Here is a 14,598-nt window from a genome sequence, read left to right as displayed (position 1 = left end):
TGCCTGGCAGTATCATGATTTTTTTTGCTGCATGCTGCACCCGTGCGCATCAGTTTAGACTGGCATTATCTTCTATCACGGGTCATCACTCAGCAATACACACTTACAGGGCCCATATTTTCTAGCAACAACCTTGATCCTGTTTATCCAACATTAAGAATGGACTATTGGTTTCTGATTTCCTTACTATGATTTAATGTCATTTCAGATGTTCTTTAATTGTTTTCTATGGCATTCCATAAAAGGTCTGGTGCTTGACACTCTTTCAGTGTATTTTCTCTTTTGTTGTGTACAGGGAAGAGGACAAAAATATTTTCGACTACTGTCGAGAGAACAATATCGAACACGTCAGCAAGGCCATCAGTTCCAAGAAAGTGGACGTGAACACAAGGGACGAAGAGGTTGGCCTTTTCTTATATTTATATAAATTGATACTTCTCTAAAAATGATACATGTAACAGCATATTAGAATGACTTCTGAAGGATCATGTGACATTAAAGACTGTTGTAGCGATTCTGAAAATTCAGCTTTGCCATCACAGAAATAAATGTACTTTTAAAATGTATTAAAATAAAAAATAGTTATTTTAAATTGTAATATGTCAATATTACTGTTTTACTATATTTTTGATTAAATAAATGCAGCCTTAGTGAACATAAGACTTCTTTCAAAAACATTAAACATCTTCCTATTTTATATAATATTTATTTATTTACACAAGTAAGTGAACATAAAAGGATTTTCCTTGTTCAGTGTGTAGAGGCCTTGTGAATCGGAGCGGAGCTTTTATTTTTCTCTCTCTATCCATGTAAAGAGATCAGTCCTCTGCTTTTCCCACACGGCTAAAACTCCAAAGGTCACTGGATGCAACATCCATCCTCTCATCCCATTTTTATTCATATATCACCGTGACCAACTGGCCTGTTTCATTTCTTTTAGCACTCCAATTCTGAAAGTGGGGAACCAGTTGGCTCACCATCAGGTCGGCCAGATGGCAGTCTTTGTCAATTCACCATTGTTCGTCTCGCTAGTGCAGTTCAACAGATGAACCTATAGAGGGCACTAGTGAATTTAAATCTGGTGTTTAGACTTTCAGGACAAACTACACTGATTTACATGGGGATGTGAAACTGGTGGAATATTTTAAAGTATTATTTTATTATTATTTTATTATTCACATTAGATCAGACACATTAAGCTGTAGTATGCAGGTCTGTGTTTGAATCGGGCTTCCCTCCATTTCTTTTTCTAATGCAATGAATTACTTATACATGCACACAATATTATTCTAGTTTCATGTTTTATATACTTATATATAATATACTTATATATATCCAACTTTTTGCGTTGGAATTGGAAATGGTGGTGTGTATGGAGATGATTTGCTAGGTGATGGACTTGATTAATTTTTGTGAACTTCTTTAAATTCTGCGCCACATGTTCAAGGTCACACCTGTGTGAAACAAGGCCTTGCTTCCAAACCTAAAGCTTGAAATTTTCCAACTCACTGCAGCATTAAGATATGACGTACATGGTACGCTATCTGCCCTGAACATAATGCCATTTGATGTTTTCAGCGGTGGCTGTTGCCAGTGGTTTAATTTGGGCTGAGACGAGCTTCATTGCTGCCATTTGACCTCGTTCAGGTTGGCCTGTCTCTGCAGAGGTCAAATACATTACCCTTAATGTACACGTGCAATTGAGTGCAGGGTAGTGGGGAAATAATCTCAGTGATGATGACAATAGATCAGAATAAACTGGGAAACTTGGAGTTATTCAGGTGGAATGATAGTGAATGGTGAGCAGAGGGGAAGTACCACATGGTTTACATTTCACTGCTGGAGAAATGGATGAATGGACTGCACAACCGTGGACACAATCACACTAAAGGTGGACGTGATTGTTTCGGTTTGTCTGTGTGTTTTTCAATCTGCGAAACACACTAACTGATTGTTCTGTAGTTCCACATGATTCTATAATCTGAAAAACGGCTTCGTTTTAAAAGTTTTTTATATTGTTTAGACATCTGTGGGCCTTAATTTATAATAATAACAATAACAACAACGACAACATTATTTATAAAGGCAGGCTTAGATCGAATGTACAGTGGGGTCCAAATGTTTGGTTTCATTTATCAATTATTATAATATATATAGTGCTGTCAAATCGATTAATCCCATCAAAATAAAAGTTTGTGTTTATATAATATATGTGTGTGTACTGTGTATAATTATTATGTATATTTGAATACACACACATACATGCATATAATTAAGAAATATTTGCATATATATATATATATATATATATATATATATATAATATATACACACATACACACCTAAAGGATTATTAGGAACACCATACTAATACTGTGTTTGACCCCCTTTCACCTTCAGAACTGCCGTAATTCTATGTGGCATTGATACAACAAGGTGCTGAAAGCATTCTTTAGAAATGTTGGCCCATAGTCATAGGATAGCATCTTGCAGTTGATGGAGATTTGTGGGATGCACATCAAGGGCACGAAGCTGCTGTTCCCCCACATCCCAAAGATGCTCTATTGGGTTGAGATCTGGTGACTGTGGGGGCCATTTTAGTACAGTGAACTCTATTTCAAGAAACCAAATTGAAATGATTCAAACTTTGTGACATGGTGCATTATCCTGCTGGAAGTAGCCATCAGAGGATGGGTACATGGTCATAAAGGGATGGACATGGTCAGAAACTATGCTCAGGTAGGCCGTGGCATTTTAACAATGCCCAATTGGCACTAAGGGGCCTAAAGTGTGCCAAGAAAACATCCCCCACACCATTACACCACCACCACCAGCCTGCACAGTGGTAACAAGACATGATGGATCCATGCTCTCATTCTGTTTACGCCAAATTCTGACTCTACCATCTGAATGTCTCAAAAGAAATCGAGACGCACCAGACCAGGCAACATTTTTCCAGTCTTCAACTGTCCAATTTTGGCTGAGCTCGTGCAAATTGTAGCCTCTTTTTCCTATTTGTAGTGGAGATGAGTGGTACCCGGTGGGGTCTTCTGCGGTTGTAGCCCATCCGCCTCAAGGTTGTGCGTGTTGTGGCTTCACAAATGCTTTGCTGCATACCTCAGTTGTAACGAGTGGTTATTTCAGTCAAAGTTGCTCTTCTATCAGCTTGAATCAGTCGGCCCATTCTCCTCTGACCTCTAGCATCAACAAGGCATTTTCACCCACAGGACTGCCGCATGCTGGATGTTTTTCCCTTTTCACACCATTCTTTGTAAAGCCTAGAAATGGTTGTGTGTGAAAATCCTAGTAACTGAGCAGATTGTGAAATACACAGAACGGCCCGTCTAGCACCAACAACCATACAATGCTTAAAATTGCTTAAATCACCTTTCTTTCCCATTCTGACATTTAGTTTGGAGTTCAGGAGATTGTCTTGACATGCATTGAAGCAACTGCCATGTGATTGGTTAATTAGATAATTGCATTAACGAGAAATTGAACAGGTGTTCCTAATAATCCTTTAGGTGTATATTCCCCAGACAATTTCTTAGGTAAGGTATACCTCACTAATGCTGGTTGAACGTCCTTTTGCTTTCAAAACTGCCTTATTCTTCATTACACAGATTCAAAAAGTTGCTGGAAACACGATATATGCATTCATTATATTAAAGACATTGACTATCTTAAACTCATTTGTTGAAAAGGTGAGATGTGTTTTATGTGTGAAATTGATTATATTTCTTTCCACAGACATCATTGTTCTGATAATACATTATATAATATGTATTAAAAATGTATTCTCACTAGTGGTCTCAGACTTTTGGCCCCCACTGTACAAATGGTAAATCCATGATATTTTGAACCACATTATATTTCAAAGTACATGATATTACCATCTCATATAATCACCCTTCCACCACATGTTTTTGTAAAATAATTTATTACTGAATCAGATAATGTTACCCGAAAACAACAGCATTCTAACAGATGCATTTATATCTGAAAATATAACACAGTGAAAAGCTTTTCCAAATCATCAGTGTGATTTTAAATGTTTTTTTTCTGCTGCTTTGTTATGACTTGCATGGTGTTTCAGGGTTTTTCTTTCTTATTGTAATGGTGATGTCTTAAATGACCCTGTGTGTCTACACACGCCTCCAACAGGCACGAGCCCCTCTGCCTGAACAAAAGAGGGCTGGACTCATTTGTGAAAATGTCCCAAGAATTTCTTGCTTTCCTTTTCTCTCTCTGTTTGTGCTGGAGCGGCCCCATCAATTACAGGCAATTGAGCCGGCAGTTCTCCACCCTCTCTGGCAAGGACATTGTAAAGCAAGAGGTTTTCTATTCATCTGCACTGAGCCCTGTTCATTGCACCGCCCCGCAGTAGAGTCCATGCCTGTCACACTTAATCCAGAGCTCTCACACAGGATAGGAAGGTGTAATCAGTGGGATTTTTAGATCTTTACTGTTTCTAGAGCTCTTCTGCTTAAGTTGGTAGTTGTAGTTCTAGGTTTTTCCATCATGTGCAAGGATGATTTTTTTACTTTCTCTATTCACATCTTATCAGAATTTCTTAATTACTGAGTGAATCCTGTCCAAGGAAATTGTTTCAGTAACAAAGTTCATAATGCCAATATAGGTCTGTAAGAAATATTTCAATTTAAAATAACTACAATTTTATTTATGAGATGCGAAGCTGAAATGTCAGCATCATTACTCCATTCTTCAGTGTCACATGATCCTTCAGAAATCAATACACTGATTTGGTGCTTAAGAAACACTTATTATTATCAATATTAAAAAGCACTTCTTAATATTGTTGTGGAATTTAGTTTTTTAGGACTCTGATGAATAGAAAGAACAGCATATTTTAGTCTTATGTAACATTATAAATGTATTTACTGTCATTTTTGTTTAATTTAATGCTGTCTGCTCAAGAAAAGTATTAATGTCCGTAAATAATTTTTTACTGACCTCAAACTGACACGATCGTGTTGTTTACTGATGTTTACTTACCATGTTTGATGGCCAAAAACATAGACATTTGAAGCAGTTTTACTCACCGCCTGCTTCCAAAGCAGGACCGTGAACCTTTATCGCTGGGACCGCTCCGTCAAAAACACACTTCTTGTTGATTTGGTAAAGTCCTGTGAGAGCAGAGACCGTGGAGATCCACTATTGCGACACGACTGAAGCGTGATGTGACGCTTCTCTTCATTTCTGCGTTCAAATCGGTTCAAATGCAACGCTGCCTTCCCGGAATACTGTGCGGGCGCATTAAAGTCGTTTGATGTCACCCACAGGAATAAAGTGGAGCGCGGCGCGACGGACGAGTGAATCTGCACCTTGAGAGCAGTGTTTATGGGCGTGCATTTGCTCTTTCGCCTCAGTCACACACGCGCACACCCTTCTGGGAGAAGAGCCCGTACGGCCCATACAAGGACCTTCCGCTCTGTCGACGTCAAGCCGACCCATACTCGAAAAAAACTCTCTAAAACTTGTGAGAAACCGGAAGGAGTGTTTTTGACACAGAAATACTCCATTAAACGTCCAACATTAGTTTTTGAAACTTTGTCTATGTTTAGGATGGGAATCCAAGGCTTTAACAGTGTAAACAGCTCAGCATGAAACAGGATTCCCCCCCCCCCCCCCCCCCCCCCCCCTAATTAGAATCTCTTTAAGCATCGGAAATACATTTTGGTCCAAAAATAAAAAATAAATATTCAGCATTGTCTTCTCTTGTTTTCAAACCTCTAATAAAGATTCAAAAGGTCATGAATCAGTGAATCAATCAATGATTCAGATCGCGTGTCACTGCCAAACTGCTGAAATCACGTGACTCTGGCGATCCGAATCATTGATCGATTGACTGATTCATGGCTGTTTGAATCTTTATTTGAGGTTTGAAAACAAACACGGAAGAGAAGACAATGCTGAATAAAGTTGTAGTTTTTGTTATTTTTGGACCAAAATGTATTGTCGACGCTTCAAAAGATTCTAATTAACTAACTGATGTCACATATGGACTACTTTGATGATGTTTTAATTACCTTTCTGGACATGGACAGTATAGTGTGCATACACTTACATTCAAAGGACAGAAAGCCCTCGGACTAAATCTAAAATATCTTAAACTGTGTTTCGAGGATGAACGGAGGTCTTACGAGTGTGGAACGACATTAGGGTGAGTCATTAATGAAAGAAATTTAATTTTGGGGTGAACTAACCCTTTAAATACAGTTAAACAAATAGTTGAACGATCAAGTATGACGACATAAAATAAAACGTGGCGCTTTTCTAAGCGGATTAAAAAGGAGAACTATATTGTATGGTGAAATAGCACTTCTACTTGGCGCAGTTAAAAGTCCCGGTTGAAACATCCTCCCTCACATCTCTCCCTCCCATTGACAGAAATGAGATAGGGAGGGGGAGATGTGAGGGAGGATGTTTCAGCCGGGACTTTTTACTGCGCCGAGTCGAAGTAGTACTCTCAGAAGTGCTATTCTGCTATACATTATAGTTCTCCTTTTTAATCCGCTTAGAAAAGCGCCACGTTTTATTTTATGTCACCATACTTGATAGTTCAACTGTATTTAAGGGAAAACGTGGAGGTGTTTGGTCGCTTCTAACTTGATCTCTGTTTGGTACCATAGTGAATGAACTGGGCTTAGTGGACTAAGCTAAATGCTATCAGTTCGTCACCACACGTCAGAGCGATTAAGTGCATGCACTGAGACGAGAGAGGTATGTATCAAGTCATTTTAGTTAAGGGAATAATATAGTTTAATCTGAAAAAGCGGTGAAGTATCCCTTTAAGTTGGCTATTATTAAATTACTTAAAACGCAACTTGATCCTACAGAATTAGTCAATTACAGGCCATTCTCAAATCTACCCTTTCTGTCGAAAATACTTAAAAAGGCAGTCTCTTCACAACTACGCTCCTTTTTAGAAAGAAATGGCCTCTGTGAGGATTTCCAGTCAGGATTTAGACCATAACATAGTATTGAGACTGCTCTCATCAGAGGTACAAATGATTTACTCTTATCATCCGATCGTGGTTGTATCTCTCTATTAGTTTTACTCAAACTTAGCTCTGCATTCAATACTATCGACCAACAACGTTCTTTTGAATAGACTCGAAAATTATGTTGGCATTAGTGGAACTGCAACTTTTATTTTTTCCTGGCAAAAACATTATTTTTTTGGTACTCTGATATATGCTATGGTACTGAATAATTACCATATTCATATACATTGTGCTTCAAATAATATCATGTCTAAAATCTATGGTATTATAATGGTACCTACGGTACTTTTTTTTGTCAAGCGTGGTGGATCCAAATAATTTTTTGCCTTGGGATGAGAGTAGAAGAAAAATGTTTGGCTATGCCTCTGATGAAAATTTGACAAACTGTTCAGGGGACACCCTCCTCTCCAAAAAAAGAAAGAAATCCTTGTGGTGTAAGGCTTCAGACTCCCTCATAAATATCAATTTTAACATGCAGCAGTGGAGATCAATATAATTTCAGCCATGGAATACGACTTAAGGAGTTGGCTTTATCTAATTGGCCTTCACTGAAAAATGAACTCTGCAGCCTTGATAGGCACAAGCGGCTTCAGGCCTGGGGGGCGGCACTGGTGATCAAGGGTCTACTCTCTTTTTGTCCCCAGAACCACATCAATCACTGCTAAAGAGTCTCCCATCCCACTGCAATTTGTTTCTGGAGCGCCCAGGATCTTTCCCTCCCACAATGCCCTTCTCTCTCGCTTGCACGGTGGCCAGAGAAGAACTCATCCTGTCAGCACGTCGTTAAATAGTTGGGTCTAAAGGCTCTGAGTTATAAATTGTTGTGCATAATTTATTTTTTCTGGAGGAGAGAAATCTATTGTGAAGTTAACTTTATAGAGGTCCGCATAACAAAAGGGAATAAATGAATGTGTTGGGGTGAAGAGGGATTCATCCATCTGAAGGAGTCGACCCGTAGGTTGTGCGGTCTGTAGACATGTCTATGGTTTTGGGTTACAGAGGTCCTTTGCAAATACGGGCTGTTATTGAATATTCTACACGCCTCTTGGCCAGTGCTCATTTTTATGCTCTGTATCAAAGCCAGAAAGAGAGTTTATTAAATAATTGTTTCTAAATCAGGGTAAGGGATTGAATTATGGGATCGAACTTCATAGATTGACTAAAAGACAGATTGTGCATTACCTGAAGCAAAACCGAACCGTAAAATTGAAACTGTCTTCATGGAGATTGCATTTGCATCCACCATGAGTTTATTTATTTATTTATTTTTATTTTAATAAATGATTTTTGTGTTTCAGGGCCGAGCTCTCCTACACTGGGCGTGTGACAGGGGCCACAAAGATCTGGTGTCTCTACTCTTGCAGAATAACGCTGATATAAATAGCCAGGTGAGTCTGTACGTGCATAAATACATTCTGACCATAAATACATGGCTGATAACGATAATTACATCATTTTCATGTTATAGCTGATAACCGATGTGACGGCCCATAGGTATTTTGTCCATCAACAAAAACCGTCTGACAAACCGTCAACAAGTGGGGTTATGTTCAATGTTATGGAATAAAACAAACAGTATATTGAGTTGAGATTTCTTGAGATGTAATTAATTTGATTAATTGATGGGCATATCATGCAAAAAATTTAATCATTTGAAAGTGAACAATACTGGAACCAATATGATGACACATATATTGTGTATATTAGGGGTGTGATATTACTGTTTTTTTGTATTAACTGTGCATGCTTATTTCAAAGTTTGTTTAAAAATAAATAAATCCATATTTAAAACTTTATAAAGTAGGCCTAAAATATCTAGCCTCCACCAGGACTTCCTTATTCAACTTACTGAAAAAGTCCCTGTGTCCCAATTCACATACTATCCATACTAAATAGTATTTGAAAATAGAATTAGTGTGTCCCAATCGTAGTATGTTGAAAAGAGTATTCCAAAGATACCCGGATGGTTTACTATTTCCGGTCAGAATTCAAAGTGCGGATCGACGCGCACTCTAACTAGGGCCATGCACGGGGGTGGCCCGGTGGCTAGAGCCACTGCCCCTTTGCCCTCATTGGCTAAGGTGCCCCTCTTGCCCCCTTCCCTCCCTCACCCTCAGAGGATTCCCATAAAAGCGTAATAAAAGCGTTCGGTTCCGCTAAAAATCCACTAATTCCACTAATCCTTTTCGTGTTTTCCCACTCGCTCCGCAGCATCGCTCAAAGTCTGCAGCTGTGTCCGCTCTCTGTGGAGACGGCAGTTCCAGAATGTCGTATATTACAAACTACAAGCCACATTACAGACAGTAGTTGATCCGCGGAATTAGTAGTTTGTTTGTTTCAACAGTGCAAACATGGATTCAAAGCTCCAGCATGCCACTCCTGTAAAATAGATATTCATTTTTATGATATTTTTGTAGACCATATTAATCATATACACAATTTACAAAAAGGTAATAAAGGCTATTATAAATATAAATGAGTTGTATCAGGGTAACCTACAATGGGGCTAAAGCACACCCTAAGAAAAATGTGCTAATTTTTCAAAAAAGTTTATATTTGTGCAAAAAATCTCTAGCAACGTTTGCAGTATTTTCTGTTTATTTTGATTAATAAAATATTTAATTATTGTTCAGTAAATATTCAAATGTAAAATACAGAAACAAATGTTTCAGTAAATAATCTGAAAACATTGAATGAATGAGATCCCATAATAATTTAATAACGTTTTTTTCGTTGTAACAACGAAATATATTTGTATTATATGAATATTATTATATGTTTTATTATAAATATGATGTTGCCTCTAAGATGGACACCCAACTTAAGATATTTACCAGCTGAATCTTAACCATGTCATGTAAACAAATAGAAGTCAGTCAGCTGTTTATTATCATGTTAAATATGCCTTTTACCCCAAATACCATACTTTTACATATTCTGTTATTAAAAAACTGTTGCGGATGATTTACATAAATCATAAACAAGACCTTTGTCTCAAAATATATTCAATAATTTGCTACTAAAAAAAATTATAGAAAAGATATCAAATTAGCCCAGAATCAACTTTTTGGAAGAATAATTAGAACAACATACATTTTATTAGCACTAAAGCCTAACAATTATATTTAAAGTATGATTGTAAAAGGTTTGTTATTCATTCTCTATATTAAGATAAGACTCAATCCCCTTATAGTGCCCCTTTTTTTGGTTTGGGCCACGGCCCTTAAAAATGTCTGTGCACGGCCCTGACTCTAACGGCTGATCTTGCCCACAACCCCATTGCGATTTGGGTGAGGATTCGATTAGAACTACAAACGCAGATAAAACGTGTTAAAAAACTACAAACATGATGGGCGTGCAAGTACAACGGATAAGTACAGAGGTTAAGGGATTGGGTGCTCAATTATCAGTATTTAAACGGACTAAAAGATATTTATTCAATGTTATCCGCATTATATTTCACCTGAAGCAACATTGTGAACTTTTTTACTGACACGTTTAGACATTAACTTGCATCATTATATTTACACTCCATATATATTGGACGAGCAAGGATATTTATATAACTGTGTTCATCAGGAAGAAAAAAGTCATATACACCTAGTATGGCTTGAGGTACTTGGTGAGTAAATAATGGGGTCATTTTATTTTTAAAGTGAACTAATCCTTTAAAGTTTATCTTTAAAAACACTAATAATTTGATAACACATTAATTATAATATTGTATACCTAACTTCACATGTTGCATTTAAAATGACACTTGTGCCTTTATTGAGATAGGACAGTACAGAGAAATGACAGTGGTAGAAAGAGGGAGAGGGGGATGGGATTGGGAAAGGTCCATAAGCCTGGACTTGAACTCGGTCCGACTGACTCAAACATGTTGGAGCACTGCCCACAATGCCATCGACTCTGACAGAATACAATTTTAATTAAGACCATTTATCGGTTGTATATCATCAACATGAAAATAATTATTAGCTTATCAGCTGGAATTGTATTAATGTGTAAGTGTGCATACAGGAGCTGTGTTAATGCCAGCTTTACTTCTTACTACTGGTATTATTTGTTGTTTCTTGGCTGTCAGTTGATTTGAAGAAAATATGTATGAAGTTGATTTATGAGCTCAATACTGTGGACTTCAGTGTATTTTGTATAGAAGAATATATTTGATTTTTCGATTCCTAAGCTGATAGACCCTCATCGTCATTAATCTGAGAAAACGGTGAACTGGGAAGTCCTACTGCCATCCTCCATCCCTGAGATTAGCAGTGGCTGTACTTTAATCATTTAGGGATATCGTATCAGAGTATTTTGATGGCCGTTAAGGAACACCCTGTAAGCAGGTAGCTGTGTGTTTTTTTTAAACGCTACATGTCATAATGGCAGATTTGGCTTTGTCTTAAGCTGGCTGAATACTGCATTGGGAAATTAATACGGTGAAGTACAGTTATGCGGTCACTGGCTTGATCTGATTCTCGCTAAGACAAATCAATTGGAAGTAATCAGCCAAATTGTTTGCATTATACAACCCATATAATCAGAGCATTTGCAAATGACTCGTTTTTTCTTTTTTTCTTCTTCTTTCTTTTTGGTGGTGGTGGTGGTGGACCTTTATTGTGTGAGTGGAGAGCAAATGCTTGGCCTAGACGACAATCAATGCTCTTCTATTGTTGTTTTTTAACAGGTACACTAATGTGAAATCCCCAGTAGAACTACAAAAGAGAACGTCATATTATATAAAATAGACATTTTATCATCGGCTCTCTATAGCACATATAATCATATAAAGTTGTTGTGTGCATAACAATAAAACAGAGTATGGTTACTGATTAATCTATATATATATATATATATATATATATATATATATATATATATATATATATATATATATATATATATTGCCAAACGTATTGGGACACACCTTCAAATCATTGAATTCAGGTGTTCCAATCACTTCCATGGCCAGAGAAAATCCAGCACCCAAGCATGCAGACTTCTACAATTATTTGTTAAAGAATGGGTCGCTCTCAGAAGCTCAGTAAATTATACTTACATGTTTATACTCAGTAAATTATACTTACCAGTAAATTATACTTACATGTTTATACTCAGTAAATTATACTTACATGTTTATACTCAGTAAATTATACTCAGTAAATTATACTTACATGTTTATCACTTTTAGCACTGTTTTATGTAATTTCAAAGGGTTTCCTGTAAAATGACACATTTTTACATTAGACCACTGTATGTGTGTATAGGAAGCTTTTCAATTTGGGTAGTCCAAATCCAGGCAGAAATCCCACAAATGGTCCTGGTGTTTAAGAGGATAAACTTACCAGCCACTTTTAAGTGCACCTGTTTAACTGATCATTAACACTAATATCTAATCAGCCAATCACATGGCAGCAACTCGATGCATTTAGGCATGTAGACATGGATTACAGTCTAGACAATCTGCTGAATGTCAAACCGAGCATCAGAATGGGGAAGAAAGGTGATTTAAGCGACATGAATGTGGCATGGTGGTTGGTGCCATGAGCAGGCTGGTCTGAGTATTACAGAAACTGCTGATCTTTCTTTAGGGTTTACAGAGAATAGTCTGGGTAAAAAAACAAAATATGTGTGGCAGTTCTGTATGTGACAATACCTTGTTGATGCCAGAGGTCAGAGGAGAATGGCCAGACTGGTTTGAGCTGATAGAAAGCAACTCAAATAACCACTGAAGGTTCTGGTGCAACATTCAGATGGTAGGGTTACAACATGACAGCATGGATCCATCCTGCCTTGTTTCATTAGTTCATGCTGCTGCTGGTGGTGTAATGGTATGGGGGATTTTTTCTTGTAACACTTTGGGCCTCTTAGTACTAACTGAGGACTGAATATGGACCAGTGTTTCCAGCAACTTTTTGAATCTGTGCAATGAAGAATAAGGCAGTTTTGAAGGCAAAAGCACGTTCAACCAGCATTAGTGAGGTATACCTTGCCTAATAAAGTGTCTGGGGAATATATATATATATATACAGTGCCATGTGAAAGTATTCGGCCCCCTTGAACTTTGCAACCTTTTGCCACATTTCAGGTTTCAAACATAAAGATATAAAACTGTAATTTTTTTGTGAAGAATCAACAACAAGTCGGACCCAATCATGAAGTGGAATGAAATTTATTGGATATTTCAAACTTTTTTAACAAATCAAAAACTGAAAAATTGGGCGCCCCTTTACTTTCAGTGCAGCAAACTCTCTCCAGAAGTTCGGTGAGGATCTCTGAATGATCCAATGTTGACCTAAATGACTAATGATGATAAATAGAATCCACCTGTGTGTAATCAAGTGTGATAGTCTCAGAGGTCTGTTTAAAGCACAGAGAGCATCATGAAGAACAAGGAACACACCAGGCAGGTCCGAGATACTGTTGTGGAGAAGTTTAAAGCCGGATTTGGATACAAAAAGATTTCCCAAGCTTTAAACATCCCAAGGAGCACTGTGCAAGCGATAATATTGAAATGGAAGAAGTATCAGACCACTGCAAATCTACCAAGACCTGGCCGTCCCTCTAAACTTTCAGCTCATACAAGGAGAAGACTGATCAGAGATGCAGCCCAGAGGCCCATGATCACTCTGGATGAACTGCAGAGATCTACAGCTGAGGTTGGAGACTCTGTCCATAGGACAACAATCAGTCGTAAACTGCACAAATCTGGCCTTTATGGAAGAGTGGCAAGAAGAAAGCCATTTCCTAAAGATATCCATAAAAAGTGTTGTTTAAAGTTTGCCACAAGCCACCTGGGAGACACACCAAACATGTGGAAGAAGGTGCTCTGGTCAGATGAAACCAAAAATGAACTTTTTGGCAACAATGCAAAACGTTATGTTTGGCGTAAAAGCAACACAGCTCATCACGCTGAACACACCATCCCCACTGTCAAACATGGTGGTGGCAGCATCATGGTTTGGGCCTGCTTTTCTTCAGCAGGGACAGGGAAGATGGTTAAAATTGATGTGAAGATGGATGGAGCCAAATACAGGACCATTCTGAAAGAAAACCTGATGGAGTCTGCAAAAGACCTGAGACTGAAACGGAGATTTGTCTTCCAACAAGACAATGATCCAAAACATAAAGCCAAATCTACAATGGAATGGTTCAAAAATAGACATATCCAGGTGTTAGAATGCCCGAGTCAAAGTCCAGACCTGAATCCAATCGAGAATCTGTGGAAAGAACTGAAAACTGCTGTTCACAAACGCTCTCCATCCAACCTCACTGAGCTCCAGCTGTTCTTCAAGGAGGAATGGGCAAAAATGTCAGTCTCTCGATGTGCAAAACTGATAGAGACATACCCCAAGCGACTTACAGCTGTAATCGCAGCAAAAGGTGGCGCTACAAAGTATTAACTTCAGGGGGCCAAATAAATTTGTCAGTTTTTGATTTGTTAAAAAAGTTTGAAATATCCAATAAATTTCATTCCTTCATGATTGTGTCCCACTTGTTGATTCTTCACAAAAAATTACAGTGTCATATCTTTATGTTTGAAGCCTGAAATGTGGCAAAAGGTTGCAAA

The 14,598-nt window shown here is 37.8% G+C and overlaps 1 protein-coding gene across 1 annotated transcript in view; it reads left to right on the top strand.

Annotated features, from left to right (window-relative positions):
* acbd6 (acyl-CoA binding domain containing 6) overlaps positions 1-14,598 on the top strand; it is a 43,109-nt gene that overhangs the window by 9,414 nt on the left and 19,097 nt on the right. The window contains exons 5-6 of the mRNA XM_067412733.1: positions 296-401; positions 8,327-8,416. Of these exons, the coding sequence (XP_067268834.1) occupies positions 296-401; positions 8,327-8,416 (196 nt within the window). The remainder of the gene's footprint in view (positions 1-295; positions 402-8,326; positions 8,417-14,598) is intronic.

The sequence above is a fragment of the Pseudorasbora parva genome, chromosome 13, assembly GCF_024679245.1.
Source record: "Pseudorasbora parva isolate DD20220531a chromosome 13, ASM2467924v1, whole genome shotgun sequence".
Taxonomy (NCBI): Eukaryota; Metazoa; Chordata; class Actinopteri; order Cypriniformes; family Gobionidae; genus Pseudorasbora; species Pseudorasbora parva.
The sequence above is the reverse complement of the archived record's forward strand: the minus strand, read 5'-3'. Positions and strand labels throughout refer to the sequence as shown.